The following is a 27561-nucleotide window of genomic DNA, read 5'->3' as shown; positions in this document are numbered from 1 at the left end:
CTGCTGGCCAGTAGCTGGGTCCAACAATTTGGGGAGGGGCTCAAAACTTTCTTGAGCCCTCTCTGTGCCAGGCTCCTGCTGGGAAGATAGAAGTTGAACCAGCTCTGCCCAAGGGGAGCTCACCTCGAGAGGGGAGCCCACAGATAAACAGGCAATTATAGGGCAAGGTGGGAGGTGTGGGGCCAGCCCCACAGGGCTCCTGTGTGCCACCTCCAGCCCTAGACTGAGCCAATCTAGCTCAGGGTCACCTTGTTCTAGGCTCAAAGAAGGGGGTTAGAGCCTGGAGGCAGGAGGGTGAGGACAGCCCTACACCCAGAGAACAGTGCCAGGCCCCGACCTTCCCTGGCCATGGGGCCCATGAGTGAAATGACTCTATGCACGGCTCTCCGAGGTCCTCCTAGCTCAGATGCCCCACAACCACCCACATCTATGGGCCGACACAGTGGCCTCTGCGGAGGGCCCTACAGCACACAGCTTCCTGTATCCCACAGGACCATCAGGGCCAGGCCCCAGGGGTGCCCATTTAAAGGGTGGCTTTGAGAGGTCACATCCCTGTTCAGAAGACAAGACAGCACAGGCACCTACTACGGTTCCAACCTCAGCCGAAGGCACAGCACCCTCTGATGGCTGAGGGATGCCTCAGAGGACGAGAACAAACTCACCTGCTCTTTGCACCCCACTTGCACAGAACACTCACTGTGTTCCATGAATCTGAATTATCACCACACTGGCTGTCGCAGCCGCCCCTCACCCGGCAATGCACTGTGCGAGGCCCTGTAAGTACAGTACCTCGTTCCACCCTCACTCCTCCCCGAGAGGGAGCTACCCTGATAGCCTGACTCTGTGGATGAGAAACCTAAGGCTAATATGAAGCTACAAAACGGAGAGGCTGGGACCTGCCCCTGGGCCTGTAAGACCCGGATGCCCAGTGCTCCCAAGCTGTGCTGCCAGCCCCTGTAGAAAGAGAAGGAAGGGCAATGACTTGTATTTGCCGGCTTGGGAACCCAGGGTGCAGTTCCTGTCAATTATTCTTTAGAAACCACAACCCCAGCCTCCTGGCCTCCCCAGGAGGGAGCTCTGTTGGATTTAACGACTACACTGCCGAATGCCACCACAAGGGGACAAAGTGTCGGGACCAGAGCCCATTCTTTCCAACCTAAACCTTTGGTCCGCGTCCAGGACATCAGCTGTTTGGAACCATGAATCATGATCAGGATTGTCTGGATCACTCCCTCAGAACAAGTGAGAAGAGTGAGGCCCAGAGAAGGACAAGGACTGGCCAAGTCACATAGAAGGTACTGGCCGGGGTCTCCTGAGCCCCAGTTAGTGGTGTCTCCACACTGCACATGATTTTGGTAGCTTCCACATTTCATAAGTGTGTCCACCAAGTGGCCCCAAGGACACTGTGGGCCCCCAGTAGTCTAGAGGGGATACATCAGAACTGGGAGCTACACAGATTCCCAGCACCTGCTCCTGAGCTGGCAGGGGAGAGGAAGGCAATTCTGATGCTCTGCCAATTCTGAACAGCCCTGGTGTCACCCTACCCTATCCCTGCATAGGCTGTCATCAAATCTCACCTGTATGTTCAGGCCGCACCTCCCCTATCTGGTGGCAAGGGGACCAAGATGCGTTAACGCTCCCCAGCACCCCCTCCCCACCCAGGCCTCACCTTTTGCCACAGCGACTCGCGGGAGGCAAGGGATGAGCAGGCCGCCACAAACCAGCAGTTGCCCACCTGGCCCTGGTGCAGGTCGTGGGAGCTGATGCCATCCACAAAGAGGCGGGGGTCCTCGCAGATGTCCTGCAGAAAAGCCGGGAGGAGATCTCACTGTCAGTGTGGAGATTCACCCACCTCCCCTTGCAGATGGGGGGCCTGCATCAGTCTTCAAACCCAGCTTCCCCAAGGGAGGCCTGGAAAGCCCTTCTCCCACCCCCTGGCCGAAGAACTCTGCTCTTCCACCAAAGTTTGGGAGATAAGCAAATACTGTGGAAGGATTTCGGTGAGCTACCACCTTCCTCCTGGCCTATGCAGTCTTCTTTGACCAGCAAGGGCTCAGTGTCCATCAATCTCCAGCACCGGCAGCCCTGTGGGGCCCAGCCAGCTCTCAAGGGCCCACAGTCACGCAGTGGGGCCAGGGTGCAGGGCAGAAACATACCAAAATTACCCATGATGAGTGCAAAGAGCAGGGGAGGATTGGAGAAAGGACTATACCAGGCCCCGTGTAGGCACATCCTCCAGCTGTCTCATCTGACCCTCACCCCATATGAGGACTGTGGCTCTGTTATTCTACTTTACAGAGAAGGAATGAAGGTTCAGAGAGGGAAAGTGACTTGTCAAGGGCACACAGCAAGCAAATGCCAAGCAGTGCTGAGCTGACACCAACAGAGCACCTGGAGGGCCCACCTTGGGCCCCTCCTCCTTTCCCATCAACATCTTCACTCCTCAGAGCTGAGAGCGAGTGACTGCTCTCCAGAGAGGGGGGACAATAGAGGGTGGGGGAAGTAAACACTGAGACATGCCTTCCACGTGACCAACATCCTCATGGCACCATGATCAATATCCTCACCACAGTCCTGAAAGGTGGGCATTGTGCTCATTCTACAGATGAGGACACTGAAGCCCAGAGAGGTTGCATCACAGGCCCCAGCCACACAACACTGGCCTGCCTCCACTTCAGGTGGTGCTCTTGAACCAGCTCAATCACAACAGAGCTACTGAGATCCTACCACAGGCAGCCAGCAGAGGGTAGTAGAGTCAGGAAACAGAATTCAAATTCCTGTTCCCCGTTTAACAGCTGTGCAATTTTGGGCCAGTGGCTCAATCTCTCTGAGCCTCCATTTCCTCTCCTGTGCAAACGAGGTAGATTATTGTCCTTTATAGGGCTGTGTAAGGAGTCCACAGATCCTGGAGGCAGGGCACCCTTCAGGGGAAAATGGGGCAAAGAGTTATCAGTTCTCACTAAGGTGTTTGGGACTCCTGCTGCCACCTCTGCTTTGGAAAACCAGAGTTTTGAGAGGGCCATAACTCCCCTGAGGGCAGGAGCACTCCAGGTGGGACTTCAGGGTGGCCCCAGGTCAAGCTGCAAGGCGGCTTCCCCAGAGTACAGATGCCACAGGTCTGAGTATCCTGCCGCAGGTCATGGAAAACCAGTGAGACCAGAAACCCAGTGAGGCCTCAGGAAGCAGATGAGAAATTTGCCTCCCATCCTTATCTTATCTCCCAGGCCCTGGCCTAAGCCCAGCCCAGCACTCTGAGCCAGAGGGTGCCATGACTTAGCATCTGCCTCCCTGGGGCCCAGAAGGGCAGGCAGGACAGCAGGACGAGGGTGAAGGGGGGGCCTCATATCTGGAGGACCCCGGCCCCATCCCTACCGTAGTAAGAGAGACAGGGACCGCCTGGGGGTCACGGGAGGTGACCTCCAAGGCACCCCTTCCCTTTAGATCCTCCCAGTAAGGGCACTGCACAGAAATGTGACCACCCATCCCACAGAGGACACCGAGGCCCAGGGTCATGAGGCAAGTGGACTAATAAGACAGATCCTAGCTCCTCGAATAGGGCTCTCTTCCCCACTGAGCAGTACTGCCAGGGCAGCCTGTGGGCAGGTGCAGCCACTCCAGCCTGGTCCCGCAGCCCCAGAACAGGGCTCTGGCCCCAGACACTTCTCTGGCCTCTAGGAGAGACTGACCTCAGGGGTCAGGAGTCCCGGGTTCCAGGCTCAGCACTGCCCTGACTTGCTGTAGCAGAGAAGCGACCTGGGGCAAATCCACATGCCTGGGAGGGAGCGGAGAAGAAAAGGCAGTCTGGGGTGTGTTCCTACTACCAGGAGAGGTTCAAGTTTGCAGCACAAGCTAGAGAAGCCATTTGAAGTTGGTGGCACCTGGGGTCCAGCAGCCACCTTGGGTCACCCTGGATGGAACAATCACAGAAACAGCTTTTAGTGACTGGGCACTGGCTGTGTGCTCAGCTGTGCAGAGACAGGTGCTGTTAACATCCCCATTTTACAGATGAGGAAACCAAGGCACAGAGAGGTTAAGTCATATGCCCAGGGTCACAGAGGAAGAGATGAACTGAGATTCCAATTCAGACAGTCACCTCCAGAGCTTCCAGCTGGGCCAGGATTTATGAGTGACAAGCCACCCTTCCTTCACCCACCCCCTTGCACCTGTCCTTGGCCCCGCTTAGGGGACTTGCTATATGGCAATGAGACCAAGGGATCAGGGGCAGTACAGACCCTTGTCACCATAGGGCCCAGATTCTCAAGACCAGAGTTTGTTCCTCCACCTTCCCTGGGTCATTGGGCAGGCACAGGGCACAGATCCAGACAGGGCAGTTCCCAGACCACAGGCAGAGCCCTTGAGGAGGAGAAGCCTGACTACGACCTCCATGTGAGCATAGCTGTGACAACAGGACCAAGAGAGATTGGAAGAGGCTGCCTGGAGGCGGTGACACCAGCAGAGCAGGCATAGAGCAGGCTGGCGGGCAGGCAGGCTCCAGAGGGGAATGGAGACTCCAAATTCCCCCCAAGATAGAATCCAGTCTCAGCCTCGGACAGATGCTGCCTCCGACATCATCCTCCCCGGGAACCCCAGCCACCGTTCTCCCTCCCATCACTGTCCACACTGAGGTTCGCCTTTGAGTCTCCCCCACCAGCCTGAGAGCTCCCAGGCAGGGCCCAAGCCTGGCTCTGCCCACCTCCAGTGTCAGGAACAGGGTTTGGCAGGTGCTACTGGGGCTGCGGGCAGGAGCCTGAGAGGAAGGGACAGCAAAGTGGCCTGCAGGGTGGGACTGGACTGGCTGCTGGGAGTTCTGGGCCAGGCCACCCCCAGGGCTGGGGTGACCGCTCTTTTGGTCAACATACCTTTGTGGGAAACAGCCTCCTGCACTTGCAGTCACCTGTCACCTCTCAGCCCCTCCCAGCCTGTTACACCCACTCCACCAGACACAGGTCACAGCCCATAACTACCTCCTCTGTTGGCACAACCAGAATTTCAGGTTTCTAGACCCGGTGTACAAGGTGGAAGGCAGCAAGCCAGTGGATCCAGGGCACCTTCTGCCCCTCCTATCCACCCCCACTTCTCCTTGTCCATCCACCTTCACCCCGTCACCTCCCTCCCAGAATCCAAGCTCACAGCAGGAATCAACTTGACAACTGGGGAAACTGAGGCCCAGGAAGGAAGCAGGACCTCTGCCTGGGATGGGAAAGCAGGGCAATGTTCTCGGCAGTTACAGCCTGGGCCCTGCCCTCTCTGCAACAGACCTGCCTCCCCACCCCATGTCCCCTCTCCTCCCATCCTCCAAGGCCACCTGAGCACACGCCCAGAGGGGATCATTTCTGGGCAGGGCAGAGGCCCAGATGGCTGGACTCAGCACAAACTGCCTGTCTTGTGGCATCAAGGGGCCCACTGCTCAGCACAGCCAACGAGAGGGGCCTTCTCTAGGGGCTGGTGTGAGCCTGAGCCCCAGGCATGAGGCTGGCGACCACCACCTTGCGAGAATTCTGGGAGGCTCCAAAACTGGTGTCTGTAGGATCCCTACTAGTTCCTTTCTTAATTCCATCAAAGGACATGCAGGCTTGTCTCCAGAGATGGGGAGAGGCAGAGTGCAGGATGGGAGGTGGGGGGTACTCTGCCCCCACAGGGATGAGAAGGGACTGTACTAAGGCCCTGAGCCTGAGAAGGAGGAAGCCCCCCCATTCCACCCACCCCCTCAGGATTCCCCCTGAGTCACCCCTTGAGTCATCGACCTTCCCCTCTAATCTCTTATCTTCTCCTATCTCCCTGGCCAGGCCTGTGAGGGAGGCCAGCAGATTACTGAATGGGAAAGAACAAATAAACAACGGACCTGTGAGGAGGTGGAGGGTGTGGGCCCCAGGCAGATGCCCTGGGTGGGACTGAAGTGGACCAGGCCTGGCCCCACCTGCAGAGTCCAAAGAGATGGGACTTCCAGGTAGGGCCAGCTCCGGGTCCCCAATACTGGGCTGGCAGGAGCAGGTGGGCCAGAGCAGGGAGCCAGCTTGTCATCTGTCTCCTATGTGTCTGACACCACAGATACCTCAAGTCATTTCAACCTCCAGAAACCATGAGCAGCAAGAACTATTCTCCCCCATTTACAGATGAGACAAATGAGATCCAGGGAGGGAAAGTGACTGCTCACGTCACACCTCCTGTAAGGCAGGGCCAAGCCAGCCTCAAAAGCCACCTTCCTCATTCCATTTTGAGACAAAGAAAAGGGAGGCCAGCAGGCAGGGAGGTCCCCCAAGAATAGAGGTGCCACGATACTAACTAACTTCAAGATAAGGAGCTGGGGGTGAGATGGGAGTAAAGAGGAGGTTCTCTGGGCCTTCAAGAAAATTGGCTTTTTACTCTATTTGTAAATAGCCAGGTCACAAGACCCAGGAAGTAGGACTCAGTAGAAACAGGCTGCTTCTGGCCAAAGTTCCATCTCACTGGCCACAGGCCAAGCAGCTCGGAGTTAATGGTCACCCCACCAGACTGGCCCCACTCCACCCGCCTGAAGCAAGTGAGCCAGACTTCCTGTTCCACCAACCCCGCATCCTGTCAGTGGATCCGGGCCTGCCCATTACAGCAGCCCTGCCACCACCCTGCAGCCCTGCTTACACACCGGTCATCCATCACGCCCTGGGCCACGCACTCTCACCCCTTCATCCAACATCGCTCAGCAGTGCCTGGCCTTGAACTGCCTCTCCAGCCCAGAACTGATGCCCCACTGCCGCCCCTGGCTCCACTCAGACATCTGTCTCTAACACCAACCATGACAAGCTGTGTGTCACCAGCCTCCACATCCAGGGCAGGGGCAACCCTGTTCCTCCTCTTTCAGTGTCTAGAAAGGACTAGGCACCAAGTCCAGCGAAGAAGGCAGTGAAGGAAAGTACAGCATGGCAGGACTCCTGAACTGGCAGACAATCGGGCCCAGTGAGGGCATGTGACTCCACCAGAGTCACACAGCAGGGGGATGCAGAGCCCAGCCAGCCTGGCATTTCCTCTTCTCCTCTCACTGCACCAAGCCCAGTATCCCCAGCCAGGCCAGGCCAGCCTCCTTCCAGAGCCAGGGGACCTAAACTGTCTGGGGGATGGCCAGAGGGCAGGAGAGGGTCAGGATGGGGGCGGGCATGGAGTAAGAGGAGGGCAGACAGCTCAAGTGTCTCCCCTGTCCCAGGACCCAGAGCCTCACAAAGGCCTTTTGAGACTGGCCTCCTTCTCCACCCACCAGACAAAAGACAAGGAGGAAGGCGTGGGGGTGGGGCTGCACGGAGAGGCAGGGGTCTGGGGCCAGGCCAGGAGGCTGCTGGGAGTTCCGGAGAACCCAGGCAGGGGTCAGAGATTCCAGCACAGCTCAAGGGGCTGAGGTCCCTACAGGGCACCAGGGACCCTCTATCTGGTACTGGGGAGGTGGACCAGGGGAGGCAGGGTCCTGGGCTCAAAGGCAAGACTCTGGGGTCCCAGCCTAGCTCTGCTTCCCGCTCACTGGGCAGTCAGGGTATGTGTGCTCCCCACTCAAACCCAGTTTCCTTACCTCTAAAGTGCCCCAGTCCAAGAAAATACACAGGATTTTTTGAGTTGAAAGGGACTTGAGATCACAGTCTATGAGAGGAACTTGAAAACTAAATTTCACATTTCTGAAATGTACAGGGGACCAGAGGGAAATTTTTAAAGTGCAAATGTGACCCTGGCACACACTGCTGAAAGCCGGCCTGCGATGGCTCCCGCTGCCTCGGCGCACCAGGGACCTGGCTTCCTCCTCCCCTCACTCCCCTCTACACGCCCCATGCTCCTGCCATGTCCCCAGTGAGCCTGAGAGCTTCAAGCCTCGTTTTTTTTCCCACCCTGAAAACCCTTCAACTCTGAGACACCTCCTCTGAGCACCAGGCAGGGGAGTCTCCTCCCAGCCCCAGGCACCTGGGTCCAGCACAGTCTCCTGCACTAAACTCCCTCGGGTGTGACCAAGTCTCAGTGTCACCAGCAAGGCTGCAGAAACCGGGAGGGGGCCTGGGACACCACATCATCCAAGCACCTACTCTCACACTCAGGAATCAGGGTTAAAGAGGATGAAATCATGCCACGAGGCCAAACGCGTCTGTTCAACACATTCCAGTGTCAGCGACCAAGGCCAGGCCAGGGGGAGCCACCAGACAGGGGCTCCCTAATTCACAACCCCCAACAGTAGTGGTGACAGCTGCCCCTATGGGTGCCGGGCTCGGTGCCAGACCCTTTCACGCATCATCTCTTTTGATGCTCACAACAACCCTCTGAGGTACTATTATTTTTCACTACTACTATTATTACTGATTAACCATCGTAATAAATACCTTCCATGTACAGCAAATGACTATTTCAAAATCATCGCGATGATAATCAGCAAAGTGAATTCCTTACACTTGAGTGGCACTCTACATTGCACTAAAAAAGGTCACATCCACATCACCTCATTTTTATCCCCAAAACGACCCTGGGAGGACAGTGGCAGGGCAGAAGCTGAGGCCCAGAGAGAGGGTGAGGTCCCAGCTGGGTAGTAGTGGCCATGGAAGGAAGGCCCGTTCTCCTGGCTTCCCATCCCGATGAAATCCCACAGCAGGCGGGCCCAGCATTCACTTTCTCAGCCACCTGAAGCCTCGGAAGGACCCCTCTCAGCCACCCTCTGTCCCCTGCAGACCAGGTAGGTATGGGCTCTGGTTTGGATCTTCAGACCAGACACTGACCTTGGGCCGCTTCCACCTGACAGTGGGCCCCGGGGTGCCCTTATAGTACAGCGAGTCGTCAGTGGCTGGGAAGTTGGGGTCCTCGAAGAGCACCTTCCTGCGCAGACAGGCCCGTTTCAGGGCCGAGTAGTTCTGGTTCTCGTAGGGCTTCACGCACGAGAACATGGTGGCCGCTGCCCTGGGAGGGGAGACCAAGTCAAGGCAACGGAGGGCGGCTCCTGGGGCACCTGGGAGGACAGAAGGCAATTAGATCATCACTTCCTGAGGACCGGAATTCCCACGGGATTCTGAGTGAGATGGCCCCTCCACGCAGCCCAGGGGAATGGGCATCCGCATCCCCATCGTGCAGCCAGGAACTGACGCTGAGAGGAGGAGAGACCTGCCAGAGGTCACACAGCTGGTAGTGCAGAGCAGGGAGAGAGAGGAAATGACCAGCCTAACTCTTGAATTTCCTCATTTCTAATGCTTTGAGGTGACGCCAGACCTGCAGGCCAAAAGGCCAAGGGCACAAGCACAATAGTGCTCAGGCCGCCTGGCCGCACTCATACCCTCCCTTCCTTTGTTCCACCAGCTTCCCTAGACAGGCCCCCCCCCCCCCCCCCCCCCCCCCCCCCCCCGCCTCCAGCAGAATCAGGGCGGAATCAGGCGAGTGGCTGACCAGGTAGCTCCCCGCTGGTGTCACGCCCACAGGAAAACAGCAGCATAGTCTCCAAGTTTCTCTCCTCCGGTCCCTCATGCCTTAGCCCAGAGCTGCACATCTCTGTCCAGTGTGGAAGAACCTTGACCTGGAGCCCCCTTCAGCCATCAATCACATTCATTCTTGCCTCCTCCCTCCAGCACTCCGCCTTCTGCAATCAATGTCTCCCATTCTGTAGGGAGCACTCTCATGGCTCCTCAGTTCTGGGGGGTCTAAACTCCCTTGAGGACCCCAACCCCGACCTGTGCCCTCCCAATCTCCAAAGCCAGACTCTCCCACCCACACGGCCTCCCAGACCTTGCAGTGCCTCACACCCCTGAACATCCTCTTCCTGGGCTTCGGGGGCTTCTAGTGCTGGTCCTCACCCATCTCCCATTTCCAATCTCCCCTCCCCCTCAGGGGTCCCCTAAGGGCCAAACCAAGCCCAGTGGTCTACTCACCCCCCCGGTTGATGACCCCATATCGCTGTGTTCAGCCTGGACCACTGTTCTCGGCCCTCAGCAGGCCCACTCCCTGTGAGGGCCAGATTCTGCAGCACTGTCTATACCTGAACCCACATGCAGCCCTGGCACAGAGCCTGACACAGAAGGTGGCTGTACCCAGCAACATCCTCCCGTCAGCCCCTCACAGTCCAACACCCTGAACCTTGTAGCCATGTGCTGTGCAAGAGACACAGCCTGGACTGATGTGGCCAGGAAAGGGTTCCAGGAGTGGAGGGGAAGGGAGGGGAGGGGAGGGAGCAGCAGCCAGCTGGACCTGACAGATCAGGTACCTGGAGAGATGCTCGAATGACCAGGGACCTGACTGACAGCACCATCTATGTCCCTGCATCTCGGACTCTTTCTGGGAGCTCCATATCCCCAGGTCTACTCATCATGGGGCCTGCTCAGGGCAACACCACAACCCCCACCTCCCAAGGCACAGGCCCCACCCACCTTCCCAGCCCAGCTGAGGAAACTGAGGCAAGGTAGGCTGCCTTTGGGGGTGAACACAAGTTTGAAAGCAAGACTGATGTGGGTGCCAGTCCCAGCTGCACCACTCACATGCTGTGTGGCCTTGAACAAGTCACTCAACCTCTCTGAGTCCCCCTTTTCTCATCTCCATGATGGGAACAATGTTGCTTCAATAACTGGAAGATGCCGTTATAATTAATCAAAGTCTGAGGAGACTCCTTAGCGGGCCAGATGGAAGAGGCAGAAGAGAAGTAGACAAGCCACCTCTCACTCCGAAGAAAGAACCTCCATTTCTCTGGCACCTGCCATATGTAAACCTCCTGACTAGAGGTCTATGTACAGGATCTGCTGGGAAGGCCTCTCATGGTCGCCATTTTTCAGAAAAGGAACTGAGGCTCAGTGAGGGGAGGCGACTTGCCCGAGGTCCATGGCAGAGTCTGGATGTGAACCCCCACGTCTCTGACTTTGGTGCCTCCACCTTGGCCTGGTGACCCCGCAGTGCAGGAGGAGGGGCCGAATGCTGGGCAGGGCAGGCCTCACCCCAGACACCCTGGTTGAGCCAGCCCCACAGGAAGGAAAAGATGTGGGGATTCAATGGAGGGGAGAAACAGGAAGGGAAGGAGGTGAGAATGGGCGGTGAGGGTGGAACGTGGATAGACAGCAGGGAGAACTGGGATGGCTAATGGTCCTTGCCTGCCGAGGGGCTGAGGGCTGGCTTGTCCTCTGCTCTGGGCCCACAGCCACTTCATCTGCCATACAGCATACGGGGCCCACTTGTCCCACTGCTGTGTGACCTGAAGCCAACCACTTAACCTCTCTGGCCATCTCTGCTCAGGGAGGCCAATAACCCTGCCCCTTCCCACCGACCCTCCCAGTCTTGGAGGCCTGAGGCAAAGAGAAGGGGGTGCCTGAAGAGCCAGCCCCTGGGCTCTGGCACCCAGCCACCAGGAGAGCCATTAGCATCGTGGTTTCCGGCAGGGCCTGCTCAGGAAGCAATTTAAGCTGCAAGAATTAGATCAAAGAAGCTGAAAGCAGGAGCCCAGAAATCAACTCTAGCAATTCCAGCATTCAGAGCCCAGAGGGCCCAGGGAGGAGGAGCGAGCTGGCCGAGGTCACACAGCCAGGCTGGTGGAGACTGAAGGTTCTGGCGGCCCTCCAGGCCAATGCTGCTGGGAAGGTTTGCTCCCGAGGAGGACAAAAGGGAGGTGCAGGCAGAGAGGGGACCGCTTGGCTGGGCCCGGGCCCAGGAGAACAGGGGCCAGGCCTGGCTGGCTGAGGGTCTGACCCAGTTCCACAATGTCTCCAGCTCACCCCTGCCCGCCAGGCTGCCCCTGGCCTACTTAAGCCAGGCTCTCTGGCCCTGGCCTTTGCACAGGCTACACCTCCTGCAGACTGTCCTCCTGCACCCTCCATCTGCCCCAAAGTCACCTTCCACTCCCTCCATTGGGTCAACACCCCTAAGAGGTCACAGAGTCACCAGCCTCTGAGCTTTGCTCTCTCCCTGTAGTTCTAGGCATGACCATCAAAGGCCACAGAGAAACCAGGAATCAGGAAAGCCAGCCTCCCAACCCCGACCTCTTCTCTCCGGGTCTGAGCTCGGGGCCACAGCACTTCCTGACTTCTGAATGTTTTTACACTGTTTGAGCCCAGCACTAACAGGACAGTCTGGGCCTCCTGGCTGTCCTCCAGCCTGCCCCCTTCCCTCCGTCCCTGCTGACCTCACCCACCCCCCAGATTCTCCACCCTGGGCCCATGTTCCCAGGCTATGAGCTCCTCGCAGTCCCCTCAAGCTGTCCACTCGGGGCCTTCACATACACTGTCCATCCCACATGCACATTCCTGGAGAATTCCCCTCTCAAGACTCATCCCAAGTACTTCCCACCTGTCCCTGACCCTGTTCCTCCCTCCACCTCCGTCGTCCCAGACCCCCTGTGACAGTACCCGTCATGTTGTACCCCCATCTCCGCATATGATCTGTCCGTCTCCCCAGCCCACACCTCGCCAGCCAGAGCCCATGTCCCGCTCCTTTCTGTATTCTGAGGGGCCAACATTGCAGGGCGGAGTCAGTGAATTTGGGTTGAATGAACCAACGCAGGTGATGCAGGAGAAATTCCTTCATGGGGGAAAACAGGCTCAAATTGTGGCATGAGCTCCCAAGAGGGATCAGCTTTCCAAGTCAGAGCCGTACCAGCGAGCAGGTCTCCTGAAGGCCAGGGCCAGCCCCCTCCCACTAGACCAGCCCTCCCTCCCCCTTCTTCCCTCCCCCTCCTGAAGGCTGGGTGCCAGCTGGTACCCACACCCCATTATGGAGGAGGAGGAGGAAATGTGCTGCAGCCCTGGTGCTCTCTGCTGCAGCCCTGGTGCTCTCTGCTGCAGCCCAGCCCTTCTCCTGCTCCTGACGGAGATGTGGCTTTAGTTCCCCAATGTCCCTCTAAGCTGTCAGATCTAGACAGGCCATGTCTCCTCTCTGGTCTGCATGGTCCTTGTCTGGAAGGGCCTCTGAGATAGGGCCTCTGGGAGGATCAAATGAGACATGGCCAAGTGGATCAGCATTTTGCATACTTGAATGCACTGTGGCCCCAGGGGGATGTCAGTACCGATGTCTGGGGCACATCTACAATGTTTCCAGACCCCTACCAGGGTTCCTGTCCCCATGGAATTTCATGGTCTAGCGTAACCAACAGACACAAGACAGAATGGGATATGCATCATTTCAGAGATTCCAGCAAGAGGGACGTAAGGAAGCCTTCACAAAGGCCTGGGCCCAGAAGTCCTTTAGGAAAGAAATGCCATTGCAGACAGAGGGAACAGCTCCAGCAAAGGCTCAGAGGCAGAGGCAGGAAAATGCAAGGTGATTTAGACCCAGCCTAGCACAGGGGGCCCCGTGGACTGAGCATGGGTGTGCTGTCATGGCTCAGAACAAGGGCATGGGAGTGCCCGCTAGGGAGCTTAGAGAACCCAGACTTCCAGTGGGACAGTCAGACCAGAGTTTGTGTCCCAGCTGCATGACTTAGTGCTGTGTGTCCTTAGGCAAGTTGCTAACCCCTCTGAGCTGCTATCAGCCCTACAGAGGAAGAAAGTGGCATCTGCCCCAGGCTTGCCCTACCGGAGCTGTCTGTCCTCACCTTGTAAACAGTGTGTACCTCCTTCTGGGAGGGTGTGGCCTGATCTGCTGTCCCTGGACCTGCTGGAGGTGGCAGGGACAGGTCATTTGTGCACAGGACAGAGTAAGGGCTCACTTTGCAGCAGGCCACATGGAGCCACCTGCAGGAAGGGCTGGACACCACTGAGCCTTCCCTGGACTTTTCAGCCACCACAGCCAGGGGGTAATAGGAGAGAGAATTTTAGTTCCATTTTTTTAGATGAAAACATTGAGGAACATGTACAAAACCTGCAGCCTGTTAACTGGACCCCAAGCCTCCAGCCTCCACATCACACTGGGCTTCCCAAAGCAGGCCCCAGGTTAGTCCAGTGATCTCTTTAGAGGGGGCTCTGCCATGGCCAAAAAGTCAGTAAGAAAGTTCTTCCCTGTCCACTTCTCGCTCACAGAGAACTTGGTTTGGTCCAGCGAGTCTTGAATCCCTCACAGCCCTGACCCACCTACTTCACAAAGGAGAAGCAGATTCCAGGCTCAGCTCCTGGCCAGAACTGAATGGATTTTTGTCTTTATTTTTAAGATCCTTCCAGTAATCTTATATTTATGGAGAGTAATACTGCCTTTCCACTTACAGGAGATGCACAGTTTCCTTTAAGAAATATTTAGGAAAAAGGAAGTTGATTTCAAGAAAACCATTAAGCTCCTGGTGGTGTAGGTGGGAGCCTCAGCATTACACCAAGCCTGGAGGGCAGGGTGTTGCCTGATGAGACAGAGCTGTGTGGCAGGGGAAAGTCACCTCACCTCTCTGAGCCTTGGGGCTTTCCTCTAAGGGGTGGGATATCAGAGCGAGGACTCAGAGGGCCAAGAACAGCCAAGGCCGTTAGAAGACCAAGCTGCAGGACTCACACTCGCAGTTACCAAGACCTTTCACACAGCTCTAGTAACTGACACGGTGCGGGGTTGGCACAGGGTAGACGGACAGACCAGTGGAACAGAACAGAAAGGCCCCAGAAAAAGGATACCTGATTTTGACAAAGGTGACACAGAAGTGCATTAGGAAAAGGATGGTCTTTTCAACACATGGTGCTGGGAAAAACTTCACCTTGACTCCCACCTCACACTATACACAAAAACCCAGAGACCGCAAATCGAACTGAAAGGTAAAACAATGAAACTTTTTGAAGAAAACGTAAGGAAAGGGGCATGTCCGAATGGTCAACAGATAGAAGAAAAAGAGCTCCACTTCAGTAATTACCGAGGAGTTGCAAATTAAAAGCACGAAATACCACTACACCCAGCCCAGAATGGCTCCCGGGAAAAACGCCACACGCACACATGCACAGCTCTTCGACATTGGTGGTAGGACAGCAAATGGTACAACTACTTTGCAAAACCGTTTGACCACATCAATTAAAGCTGAACAAACGCACACTCTACCATTTGGTAATTTTCCTCCTAAATATATACAGAACAGAAATGCATGCACATATTCACCAAAAACCAAGTACAAGAATGTTTAGCATGGTAGTATTTGTTACAGCTGAAAATAAGAAACCACCCAAATGTCCATCACCAGAAGGAAGGACGAATGTGGTGTCGGAATGGAATATTTCACAGTAATGAAAATAAATAAATTACTGCTGCATGCAACTCCACAGGTGGCCCTCACAAGCACAGTATCAAACGAGAAGCAATACCACGATTCCACTGATATAAAACTGAAAAGCAGGCGTAACCTGTCCACGGTGGGTAGAAGGCAGGATAGGTACTGCCTTTTGGGGTGTGACTAAGGGGCATGAGGGGGCTTCCGGGGTTGCAGGCACACTGCTCCTTGATCAGGCGGGTGGCCACGTGGATAGGGTCACTGAGCTGTGTGTCTCCGATTAATGCACTGTTCTGTAGGTCAGCTATGCTTTAACCAAATGTTCAACAGAAAAAGCCAGTGCAGGGGCCCTGGGAAGAAGGGCTCGCTGAATCTAGTGACCCTGATCCCACCAGTTCTGGGCCCTCACAGCCCAGCCATCAGGCTGGACACTACATACCTGGAGGGTCCTGCCTGGCACCCAGGGTGGGATGACCCAGGGTTAGGGGGAGCAGGGAAGGACGCCACGTTTGGTCAGAGCACTAGACCTGGCCTGGCCTTTTCACACGCTGACTGTGTGACCTCCTGTGAGCCTCCTCCATCTCTCAGGACACTTGTGGCTTTCACACCTGAAGTGCTCAAGTCCAAGAGAGGGTCCTGCAAGGTGGAGAGGTCACTCTCATGCCCCACCGGACACACAACTTAAGGTTTCCTCTCTGTGAAGGGAGTACCAGCCAGCCAGGGACCACCCTCAGGAGACACCTGGGCCCTGAGGGCAGGCAGGGAGCTCAGGCAGAGGAACTGAGCTGACAGTGAACAGCAGTGGGGGTTGGAGAGGACACTGCAGGTGAGGTGCCCAGAATCCCAGCCAGAGGTCCTGGAAGGCCAAGCACAGGGATTGGGCTTCTTCCTGAGGTGGTGGAGAGCCAGGAAGGGTGCTGAGCAGGGCAGGGACTTGAGATTCACCTGGCAGCCACCTGGAGCGTGCACTAGAAAAGGACAAGCCTGGGGCAGAAAAACCAGAAGGCAGGCCACAGAGCTCATGTGTGAATGGAGAGCAGACGTGTCCTAAGGCTGGGTGGGCGGGAGGCCCAGCTCTACTTGGTGACCAGCCGGTTGTGGGAGTGAAAGGGAGACCGCAGGAGGGCCTGCTGGGGGTCCCTCCTCTGTGGCCCAATTCCCACACCACATAGTGGGTGCCCGCGGTGCTGTATCGCTCAGCAGAGTGGGCATCACCCAGGGCCGGCCAAAGGAGCCAAGGATGCCCACACCCACAGCCCGGCGGGCAAAGACCCCTGCCCCACCTTCCTCACCGGCCACCATACCCCACTCCAGGCAACGGGGCCCCCTCCCCTTTGCCACATGACCAGAGAAGGGCTGAACAGCTGTCTGATAATTCAGAGAACTTGCTCATCTTCACTGACAGCCCCCATCTGAGCTGGTCCTGAACTGACAGGAGGGGGTCAGATCCTCAAAGCAGTCCCAGGAAGGCACAAGGAGACAGACACAGACCAAGAACTGAGACAGACACAGACCAAGAACTAAGCCAGACACACTGTGGTCAGTGCTTGTAGAAGTAAGCGTGTTGTAGGAGGGGCTACAGGGATGGGAAGAATGGTGGTGTCTTTTCAAGATGGAAGTGGACGGAGCAGGGCTGGAAGGCCAGGCCGGAGTTGAGGGGAGAGCAGATAGGGTGCACTCCAGGTAAAAGGAAGGCGGGAAAGGACCAGGTAACAGCTGGAAGGTCAGGGTGAGGCGCTCTGAGTGGGGAAAACTGGCAGGAGCAGCTCTGCAGGCCTGGGATGCCGGGCTGCGGGACTTGGGCTCTTACTGAGGGCACAGGGGAGCCAGGGAGCAGTGCAGGGGCGAGACTAAGGGCTAGGGCTGAGGAAAGGGGCTGGGGCAGTCACCCAGGTGAGCAAGAGCCCGGGTGGGGAAGGCCAGAGGCCAGGGATGGGGCCTGCAAAGGACAGTGCCTCAGAGTCTGGTGACTGTCTAGTTATTTGCAGTTTTGGTTTTATCAAAGTGTTCCTGCCTTTTATCCTACACCCCACTCCCACTTCTGCCCCACAAGCCACCACTTCAATAGCATGCTCAACGCCTCTCTCTCGGTCCTACTCTGGTTGCATGTGGACTCCCAGGGCCCCGTCTCCCCATGCACCGCGTGCTGAGGAACAGATGGTGGGGTGGCGGGGGGAGAATGTGAAGAGGGACAGCTGGGCTGGGGCCACCGGGGCTCCAGGTTCCGGCAGCAGAGCCAGGGGGCCAGGCCCAGTGAGTCACTCTAGCCAACGCCGAGCAGGCGGCACCGAGCAGGCGGCACCGGGCTGGGAAATCCTGTCTTTTTTCTCCACTGCCCTTGCCTTATAGTTTAAGCTTCCAATGCAGTCTCCACCCAGCTGCAGAGAGATCTTTCTAATAACATAAACCCAACCAAGTCCCTCTGTACTAAAAGACACGGCGGGGATGGAGGGCAGAGCCAGGAGTGTTTGGGGTGCAGGGTGTCTCACTAGTTCTGAGGGACAGTGATCTTGGGGCACTGATGTCCCCCTGATAGTGTATTTGGGGGAAGGGCAGCCTTGGGGCCAGCTCACTGTGTGGCCCTGGTTGAGTCCCAAAGCCACTGCCCATGGCAGCTCCTCACTGGGACCTGGGTGTTGTGAGGACGCACTGGGAAGCCTCTGTAAGTAGCTGTGATCCGGCTGGATCTGCCAGGTGTGGGCAGGGACAGGAAGAAGCTGGGAACCTTCCTGGGCAGTGGGCAGGCCAGGTCTCAGCCTCAGGCAGGGTGAGCAGCTGGTTTGGGCACTGAAAGTCATGGGGAACGGGAAACGCAGCTCAGCACCACATGCCAGCAAGAAGGTGCCGAGGGAGGGGCAGGTGCAGCTGAGCACCCCCAGCAGGGGCTGTTCTTTCTCCTAAGAAGTGGGGGTTAAGGGGGTCAGGGGGTGACACCTGGAGGTGCATGTCCCGAGTGCTGCTCACTCCCCATAAGGGAAACAACCTGACAAAAATGAGACTTGATCAGGTCACTGAAGCCACTACTGGGCTGTGTGACCCAGGCAAGCCCCTGCCCTCTCTGGCCTGTAGGCTCTCACCATTGAGGTGGAGAGGGGTACACTTCTTGTTCTTTCCCAGCCGGCTGTCTTTGTCACCAGGACAGCCTCTTTTCTTGCTGCCTGCAAAGGCAGTCTGTGCCCCTAGCACCATCTGTCTCCAAGACTCAAGGTTGGAAACCTGGTAGGGTGGTGCCTATTTCTTGGGCTGGGAAACTGAGGCTCAATTCCTAGGTCAAGCTCCTGCACAGTTTCAGAAATGAGCTGTACTGTTTTCACTGCACAGATGAGCTCAAGGGCTCAGACAGGGAAGAGATGCATTCAGGATGGAGCCAGGAGCAGGTCTCATGTCAGAGCTCTGCTCTGCCTGGCCCACCACTCCCTCCCTCAAGCAAAGACAGTGACCCACTCATCAGCCCTAGGGAGTCCCTGTCAGTTTTGTCTCGCTGTTCAACTTCTGTGCCTGTATCTGGCCAAGGGGGCAGCGAGGAGTCAGACAGGGCCGGCCTGGGAGGTGCGCCTGGTGAAGGAGAAACAGCAACCCCAGCACGCACCAGGAGCAGAGATCGGCTCTAAGAGCACAGTGTCAGGGAGGAGGCAGCATCTATCTAAGCAGGAGCTCAACAGGTGGGCTGTGATTTTTGAGGCAGAAGTGGAAGGTTCGGAGGAGGACAGAACATTCTGGGAGGAAGAAACCATTCAGGCAAGGCTGGAGGATGGTGCAGGAGGGAGGGAAGAACGAAGAAGGGGCAAGCACAGAAACATTGCCACAGCTGGGTCATGGGGGCTGGAAAGCCAGGCTGAGGACTCGGGAGTGTGCTGGGGTGTGAGCGGGGCTCCTGGACGATGCACAAGAAGGTTGGATGGAAAGGAGGTGAGGATGCATGCAGGGAGACCAGGCTGTAGAAATGGCCCCACAAAGCACGGCCTTGGCAGTGGGGATCGGAGACCCACACCGGGGCAGGGTGCGCAGCACACAGGCCAGGCGCTCTCTGGGAGTCTGGCTGGAGGGCCTTCCTTGGAGGCACCAGGAGGCTCACCACCTCCCAGATGACAACCACGTCTCTGGGTAAGTGGCAAGCGGGCAGTACTTCCGGGCTCCAGGCTCTGCTGTGCCCCATGTCACGTTCCGGCCCATGGCAGCCTTGAACGCCAGGCAGAAGGCCAATCAGAGCCTCAGAATGTCCTACTGACATCCTCATCCTCAAGTGGGGAGACTGCGGCTCAGGGAGGGGCAAAATGGTTCCCTTCCTAGTGCCTCAGAGTTCTCACCAATAAAATGCAGGTCTTCACTCTGTTGGCCCAACCTGCCCCCACGCCAGCTCCCCTCACACATCTCGGCTCCAGGCAGGATTTAGCCTCATTCGGCCTCGGTGTACTTATCTGCAAAATGGGGCTCCTGGCCCAGCCTCACCCTCACAAGGTGACGGTGGCGATCAAGAGACCCTCAAGAGCACTGGAGTGATTGAATGAACATCTGAAATAAGCTGCGCTACACTCTGAAAGGCTTAACTGAGTGTTGTCTGGGTATGGTCACTGGAGCAACCCGTGGGGACAATACCATCACATTCCCTTCACCCAGACCTCCCTGAGCTCTGGCTACCATGGTCTCAGGCTAGGCTCTGGGGCCAGAGAAGCAGCAGCCCAGACTCTGCCTGCAAAAGCTCCTAGGCTGGGGTGGGGGTGTGGGGACAATGAAGGTGACACCCTTGGGGGGAAACCAGCAGCTCTGGGCACCCAGGAGGGGGAATCTCAGAGAACGACCTGCAGTGACACTGCAGTTGATTCCTGTGGTAGCCTGAATAATGGCCCCCAAAATATCAAGCTCCTAATCCCTGGAACCTTAGACTATTACCTTATATGGCAAAAGGACTTTGCAGATGTGATTAAGGAATCTTGAGATGGGGAGATTATCCTGGATTATGTGGGTGGCCCCTAAATGTAATCAAGGTGTCCTTAAGAGGGAGATCTGACTCCAAAAGAGAAAACGGCAGTGTGACAACAGCAGGAGATGCTAGAGTGACGAGGCCACAAGGAACACTGGCTCCCCTGGAGCTTCTGGAAGGAACCACCTGACAACATCTTGGTTTCAGCCCATAAGACTCCCTTCAGACTTCTGACCTCCAAAATAGTAAGAGAATAAATTTGTACTGTTTTCAGCCACTCTGTCTGTGTTAACTTGTTACAGCTTCGCTAGGAAACAATACCATTCCTGAACCACAGTGTGGTGGGCCTGTGGCCTCGCACCTCTCTCCTGCTCGAGGAAGTGAGGGAGGGAGTGAAGATGAAGTTATTACTCCTTCAGTTGCTCCAATGGAAAACAATCCTCCCAAGCGCTAGTGTCTTAGTGACTATTATTAGTAACAAATCAGTTGAGTCCCACCTCCCTCACCCAGACTGGCAGAAGTTACACAGCAGCAGGGGGCACTGGGGCAGGGGCTGGCCTGCAAGGGCAGACAGATAAGGCCAGCAGGATCTCTGTCTCTTGTCCCTCAGGCCACAAGATCCTGTAGCCACCCTGGGAACACCCTGACAGTGCTGCTCAGCTGGGTACCTATGGATGGGCTTGGTCTGTTCTGGCCACATGCACCAGTGTGGCAGAAAACCACAGCCCATGCCCACAGGCCACCAGAGCCTCAGCCAGCGGCACCCTCACACTCCTAGCCCCAGGGAAGCTGGGCCCCTAGAAACACATCCCTGAAACATTAGAACAGGGAGCAGTAACTCAGGCCATTACAGGCCAGCAATGCCCACATTCCACAACTTTCTGTGTCCAAGCTTGAGGGCTAGCTTCCTAAAACATCCTGGATTAAAACCCCAAAGGTACTTGGCCCATTTTGCCACTAGTGAGCAGGGAAAGACAAGGCCTGAGGCCAAAGCGAAGTCGGCAGCTCAGCCTGAACTGAAGTGAGGCCATTCCAGGGCGTCACACCAGCCCAGGGAGGAGAGGCTACAGAGACGGCTGCAGGAGAGGCCCCTGGGGGACCACTCTCAGCCAAGGAATGTTTTGAGCAGAAAAGGCAAGGCGTGAAGGCGCAGAAGAGGTCTCTGGAGGGGCTAGAGAGGTGGAGGGAAGGCGGCTCTAAAGGCACTCAAAACATTTGAGGACACAGAGGCAGGGAAAGGCCTCTCTCAGAGCCAGGTGAGGCACTGGGCACAAGACACTTCCACGCCTGCTGGGCCCCAGACAGCAAGCCTGCCTACATGAGGGGGCTAAGAGGGCCACAGTTTTCCACCACAGAAGCCAAGAGGGGCTTCCACTTCAGTGGGGAAGACCCTGTTTCCTTTCACCCTTCTCCCAAAGTCAGGCCCCTCCTTCCTCTGGGTCGTCCACTACCCCCGCACCCCTGGCCAGGGAAGAAGGGACTACGTGATGCTGATTATTAGTTACTATTAGTTGTAATGGCTACCAAACACCATGTACTTCATAAAGCATTTTTAGTAACGTGATTTACTTCATCATCATCCCCTAGATCTCTGAGATTAGGCAGCATTTACCCCCATTTCGCATACAAGGATACTGAAACTCACAGGGGAAGTTCCTTGCCTCAAGGTCACGTGCCAAGCCTGTCTCATCAAGGAAGAAGCTGGACACAATGACAGGTCATGCAGGTAGGAGGTGTCATTAAGAGAAGCTTCCTTGTGCCCACTGGCGGCTCCAGGAGGGTCTCCTGTTCAGGGACCAGGGCTTCAGGGCTGTCCTGACAGCCCGCAGGGAAAGGAGGGGCAGAAGTAGCCAGAGACAACACTGGCCTGGGAGCAGTGTTCTGGATTATCACCCCAAAAGCCCACAAGCCTCTCAAACCACTGTGTCCAACCCTCATCTCATCAACTTCCCGGGACTAGCTCCACCCCGACTGGTGGCTCCACCTCTGACAGGGCTCCCTCATCCCCTCTTCCTCACTGGGGGCCCCATGCAGCCTCTTAGCACTTCCTGTTCACCCCCACCCCTGCTCTAGGAACCTCTATCAGATCTCCAGCGCCAAGCCTGGCCCTGGGTGGGGAGATGGGGAGGGGAGAGGAGAGGAGAGGGGGCCTCTCCTTGCTCTGGCCTCCTCCTCACTGGCCTCCATTGCAAGTCCTTCACCACAGAGTCAACAATGACTCTTCTGGGACACACACCTGAGGACTTCATGCCACTCTCCACAGGCTATCATTCAGCTGCATGCCTCCAGGCCTTTACCCAGCTATTCCCTGCACCTGCAGTGTCCTGCCCTTTCTCCTCTGCTTGGTGAACTTCTCATCCTTCAAGACCCAGCACCGATGTCTTCACAATGAAATCTTCCCCAGCTCCCAGGCAGGGACTGGCTTCCAACACCTGGGTGCAACTCTGGACAGGGGCTTCTCTGTTTTACCCATCTGCCTCACCAGTCAGAAGAACTGGTCCTCAGGGCACTGACCCCACTTAAGCATCTCTTCCTGGCTCCTAGCTTTGGCCTGAAGCAGCAACAGCTGGGCCCACCCTACCCTGCAAGCCCTCAGCCAGCAGCCAGGACTCCCCACCTCAACACCAAGACTCTGGGGACTGGAGCAAAGACCAGGCCCAAAGACCTTGGGTGGGAGGGTCTCAATCCTTGCAACAGAACGCAGTGATTCCCCAGGAGGCTGCACCCTCAAAGGGTAGTTTGAGCCCCACCCTCAAACCCCCTCTCTTCCAGGAAGTCTGCCCAGATTTCTCCTTCCCCAGAATCCTAGGTATAATTGCCCTCGGCACCCTTCTTTCAAATGCTGGTCCTGGGAGAGGGTTCTGGTTTGAGAGCCAGGACAACCCAGGTGCAAATTGTGGCTCAGCAGCCCTGAGAGAGAGTAGCTCATTTCACCTTCTCTGTCCCTCTCTCCTCAACCCTGTGGGGTCTAGGGCTGAATCCCACCACATGAAATGAAGCCTGGAGAGAACTTGGCACCTGTTAATGACCTGTCCTACTTCACCCCTGGACCCCAGGTAGGTTGCCCTAGACTCCCAACTATGAAGGGCGGAGGCAGAATGAGAGAAGCCCAAGATCCAATTTCCCTCAGATTTTCCCCCACTTCCCCACGCCCTCACAGACACATCCAAGCCCAAGAGCCATTCTCCCTCAGATTCTCCCCCACCTCCCCACGCCCTCACAGACACATCCAAGCCCAGCAGCCCAGGAAATAGGACCCCATGACCTGGGAAGAGGGTCAGGAAGGGAATCGACTTTGGCCTTGCCATCTTTCCCAAGCCTCCAGGGAAGGGGGATGGGGAGGTTCCCAGGAGGGGGTGTGGAATCGAAGGAGTAGAAGGCTGAGAAGGGATAGGAAAGCGAAATTGTGGGGTTTGAGGAGGGGAAGAGCCGGTCAAACCCCGAGAGCTAAACCCTAGCGCGTCTGAACTAGGAAACTGGCTCCGGAACACCGGGGGTCAGTGGGAAGAGGCAACTCACCGGGTGGGGGTGGGGACGAACACCAGGAACCTGGGCTGATACTAGAGATCCCCGCCCCCCGGGGCCCCAAGGCCAGCGCACATCTCCTTCCTCGCCGGCTGCGGGATGTGCACCCCCACCCACAGATTCGTGCTCACAGGGCATGCACTGGCCCGCGCTGCACCCGCGCGCGCGCACACACACACCCGAAACACACACATGAACACACGCGCGCTCGCACACACCTCCTTCAGCGCAGCGCCTCCTACCCGCCGCGACGCCGCGGGGCCAGCGGACTCTAGGGACGCAGGGCCGAGCACGCACTGGAGCAGAGGCTGGACCGGCCCCAAACAGCAGCCTCCGGCTCCAGCCGGAGATCAGCTGGGGCTGGCCTGGGGCGGGGGCTCGAACTGGGACTCCCGGGCGACCCGCCCCTCCCCGCGGCCTCCGCCCATTTTGGGACAGAGGCGTGGTCTCCAGAGGGGCGGGCGGGCTAGGATTGCAGCGCATGCGAACTAGAGCCGAGCTGTGAGGCGAACTGGCAGGGAGGAGGATGCGGAGTTCCCGCAGCAGAGGTGGAGAGGATTTGGGGACCCGGGCGGCTCAGCCCGACCCGGCCCGCGCTCTCCCTCCCTCCGTTCCAACCTCGCTCTATCCGCTGTGGAACATCTCCGGGAGCCCACCCTCTCCCAGGGCCCAGCCCAGGGAGGCAGCTGCCTGAGGATTCCGTGCGAGCCCCTGGAGGCTCTCAGGCCCGCGGAGCTTTAAGCACGCATCTCCTGCAGAGACCCGCAAGACCAATGCAGGGAGATGGGAAAAGAAGTCTCAAAGAGGCAAGCGCCCATCTTTTCCCCATCTCCATGTTCATATTTCATTCCTAAGACTTGCGATGAAGGAACGCGACTCACACAATCCAGGAAGCGCAAAGAGAGCCCTTGTCAGATGGGGAAAGCTGGCTCCGGGGCCATACTGAGGTTTCATTTACTCGAGCTGTGATAGGACGACGGCAGGAGGGGCAGGTTTCCAGACTAAGACTGAGAAGGTTTGTGAACCACCAGCCTTGGCACACAGTATGTATGGGCTCTGGATCAGCAGGGCAGATGTGTCTGTTCTGCTCATCCCACACCTGTGTCAGCCACTTTTTAGACAGAGAAACTCAGGCCCACTCATCTCCCCCTCCAGTGTTCCCAGTCTCCGTAAATGATTTCATCCACCTTTCAGTCACTCACACTAATCAGGCCTCTTCCACAACCTCAGCCTCTGTCCCAGGCCTCCCAGCTGTTTCTCTGCTTCGTGTAGCTCCAGCCCCTTACAGAGCCTTGCAAATATGCAGCCATGACCCACTACCCATAAAACAATGTTCCAAGACTGTGCCCTGCCTGACTCCCTCCCCCAGGACCCCACTGCACTGCAGACTCCCCAGCCCTCTCTGCTCCTCTCAAGGGCTACCAGCTTCCCCACTCTCAGAAGACCTTGTTTAACGGGGACCTGCAAAGTCTGAAAGGCTCTTTCTTCCCTCTCTACATGGCATGTCTTGCTATCAGGCCTGGCTCTAATGCCGAGTCTCCACCAGGAAGCCCGCTGGCCCCCTCAACTGTTCAGCAACACCCCTCACCCCCACCTCTCCACTCTGTTTCCAGGGCCCTAAACTCATGCTGCCTCTCTTGGAGTTGGTGATGGAGTCTGTAGGAGGGTGAGGCTGAGGCTCATTATGGGGAAGACAGCAGCACCTGGTGCAGCCAGGCAGCTCTGGGCTCAAGTCCTCACTATTACTGGCTGTGTGGTCCAGGCAAGTTCTCTCTCCTATCAGAGCCTCATTTTCCTGTCTGTAAAATGAGCTTCTAGCAGTAGTGTGTGATGATCAGGTACAGGCAAGTCCTGGGGCCCTATAAGGCCCCAGCATGTAGGGTGTTGGGCAGCATTGCGATGTGCTCAAAGGTGGAGCTGGGGTCACGTCTGGGAAAACGTTTCTGCCTCAGCCCACACAACAGTGGAGTTCAGAGGAAGCTCAGGCCCTCTTTTGTATTTCAGTGTTGGAACCACAAAAGCAGTGTTGTGTGGTGGATGCAAGAATGGACTCTGGACTCACTGGCTGGGCTTATATTAGCTGTGTGACATTGGACAAGTGACCCAACCTCTCTATGCCCAAATCACCTCACTTATAAAATTTTTATAGTAGCACCCACATCATAGGGTTGTTATGGGGATTAAATGGACCGAGCCACGTAAAACCCCTAGAGTGGGTCTGGGCTCAGAGTAAGTGCCCAGCAGGGCTTGGCTGATGCTATTTTTATTTTGCCCAACCCCCAATTTTGTGAAGACATGGAGTCCCCAAAAGCAGAGACTTGCACATGGGTGGTTAAAGCCTGGCCATCCCAGAATGTCAGTTCTGGGAGGGCCCACCTCAGAGCCCATCTCTGGCAGCTCCCACCTTCTCTGACAGATGAGGAAAGAGACCTAGAGAGGGACAGTGACCTGTTCAGGGCACCCAGCCTGGTGGGGTGGGAGTGAGAAGGCATTGGCCCTGGTCCTGTTGGGGGCTGGGGGCAGGGGGCGAGGTTTCCAGACATGACAGGAAGAGCCTGGTCTCCCAACAAGTCTGGGAAAGGAGTGAGGCTCTGATGATGCTCTGGACCTGGGTCCCTGCTGGTCGGTTGCCATAAACTGAGTCACTGAATGGTGCCATCACCAGGCCTGTTGTGTAGGTGCTTTTCCTATTTAATTCTCACAACCACCCTCGGCGGGAGCCCTCATTAGCCCCATTTTACAGATGACAGAATTGAGCCTCAGGGAGATGCCCCGGTCACACAATTAGGAAACGTCAGAACTGGGTTCCTACCTACCCTGTCTGACTCCACTCTTGTGCCTCCTCCTCCTCTTCTCTCCCCCACAGAAATGCTACTGGCTCCTTGACTTGCTGTCCAACCTCTGCTTGCATTCCCTTGTACCTGGGAGCTCATTCCCTCACAGAGTAGCCCTTTCTACTCCTTCTTAGAGACCTTGTCACCCAGAGCTGACATAGTTCCCTCTTCCCAGTTCTGCAGGACTTCATAACCTCCACCCCACTAGAGCCATGGAGAAACCCCTATCTTCACTGCTCCTGTATGTAACAGAGTTTCCCAAGTGAAATTCTTATAATAATCATTTCTTTTAAAAATCCCAACAGATCTAATTGCCCAGCTATCACTTGAGAACCCTAAAAAAGCCCCTTGGCATGGGCAATGACTCAAAATAGAGGCTCCAAATGGCTGGTGTCTTGGGGTGGGATATTCAACTAACCATGTTAACCAGTTCCCCCACTCCCATCTAGCCAGGGGGCGGGATCGCAGGGGAGGAGTGGACTTGGATACACAGAACTTTCAGGTTGGGAGTAGCTGCTGATGGTATCCTGCTGAGAGTTCGGAAAATGGGAGAATCACATTGGACTCCAGGGGAGAGCAGACACCATGGAAAATGGGGATATGGAGGACAGAATGAACTTTGAGTTGCTCTTAATTCCATGATGCTCTGAAACACTGCTTATATTTTGTTAGTATCTTGGATATTATTAAGAACCAGCCAGGGCCAAATGGGATTTATTCCAGGCATGCAAAGTTGGTTTAACATTAGCAAATCCATTAATACCATTAGTTTGCCAGGGCTGCCATAACAGAGTACCACAGCACTCTGTTGTACTTAAACAACAGAAATTTACTGTCTCACAGATCTGGAGGCTAGAAGTCCAAGATCAAGGTGTCATCAGGGTTGGGTCCTTCTGAGGGCTATATGGGAGAATCTGCTCTGTGCCTCTCTCCTAGCCTCAGGTGGTTTGCTGGCATCTTTGGCATTCCTTGGCTTATAGAAACAATACCATGATCTATGCCTTCATGTTCCCATGTGTTCTCCCTTTGTGTGTCTATTTCTGTATCCAAATTTCCCCTTTTTATAAAGACACCAGTCACATTGGATTAGGGTCCACCTCCTGACCCCGTTTTAATTTGATCACCTCTGTAAAGACCCTATTTCCAAGTAAGTTTACATTATGAGGCACAGGGAGTTAGACTTCGACATCTTTGGGGGGACACAATTCAACCCA

The 27561-nt window shown here is 56.2% G+C and overlaps 1 protein-coding gene across 4 annotated transcripts in view; it reads right to left on the bottom strand.

The window, feature by feature from the left end:
- The window catches only part of CAPN5 (calpain 5), a 59501-nt gene that overhangs the window by 27062 nt on the left and 4878 nt on the right, over positions 1-27561 (bottom strand). The window contains exons 1-3 of one of the 4 annotated variants that reach the window (XM_006189649.3): positions 23732-23906; positions 8718-8944; positions 1670-1801 (exon numbers count right to left, since the gene is read on the bottom strand). In XM_006189649.3, the coding sequence (XP_006189711.1) occupies positions 1670-1801; positions 8718-8882 (297 nt within the window). In that variant the 5' untranslated portion in view covers positions 8883-8944; positions 23732-23906. Of the gene's footprint in view, positions 1-1669; positions 1802-8717; positions 8945-23507; positions 23596-23731; positions 23907-27561 lie in introns of those variants that run through there. The other 3 variants (XM_032489483.1, XM_032489484.1, XM_014563430.2) reach the window with 3 other exon arrangements.

Source organism: Camelus ferus, chromosome 10, assembly GCF_009834535.1.
Source record: "Camelus ferus isolate YT-003-E chromosome 10, BCGSAC_Cfer_1.0, whole genome shotgun sequence".
NCBI classification, from domain to species: domain Eukaryota; kingdom Metazoa; phylum Chordata; class Mammalia; order Artiodactyla; family Camelidae; genus Camelus; species Camelus ferus.
Note: the sequence above shows the minus strand (reverse complement) of the source record. Positions and strands in the feature narration are given on the sequence as shown.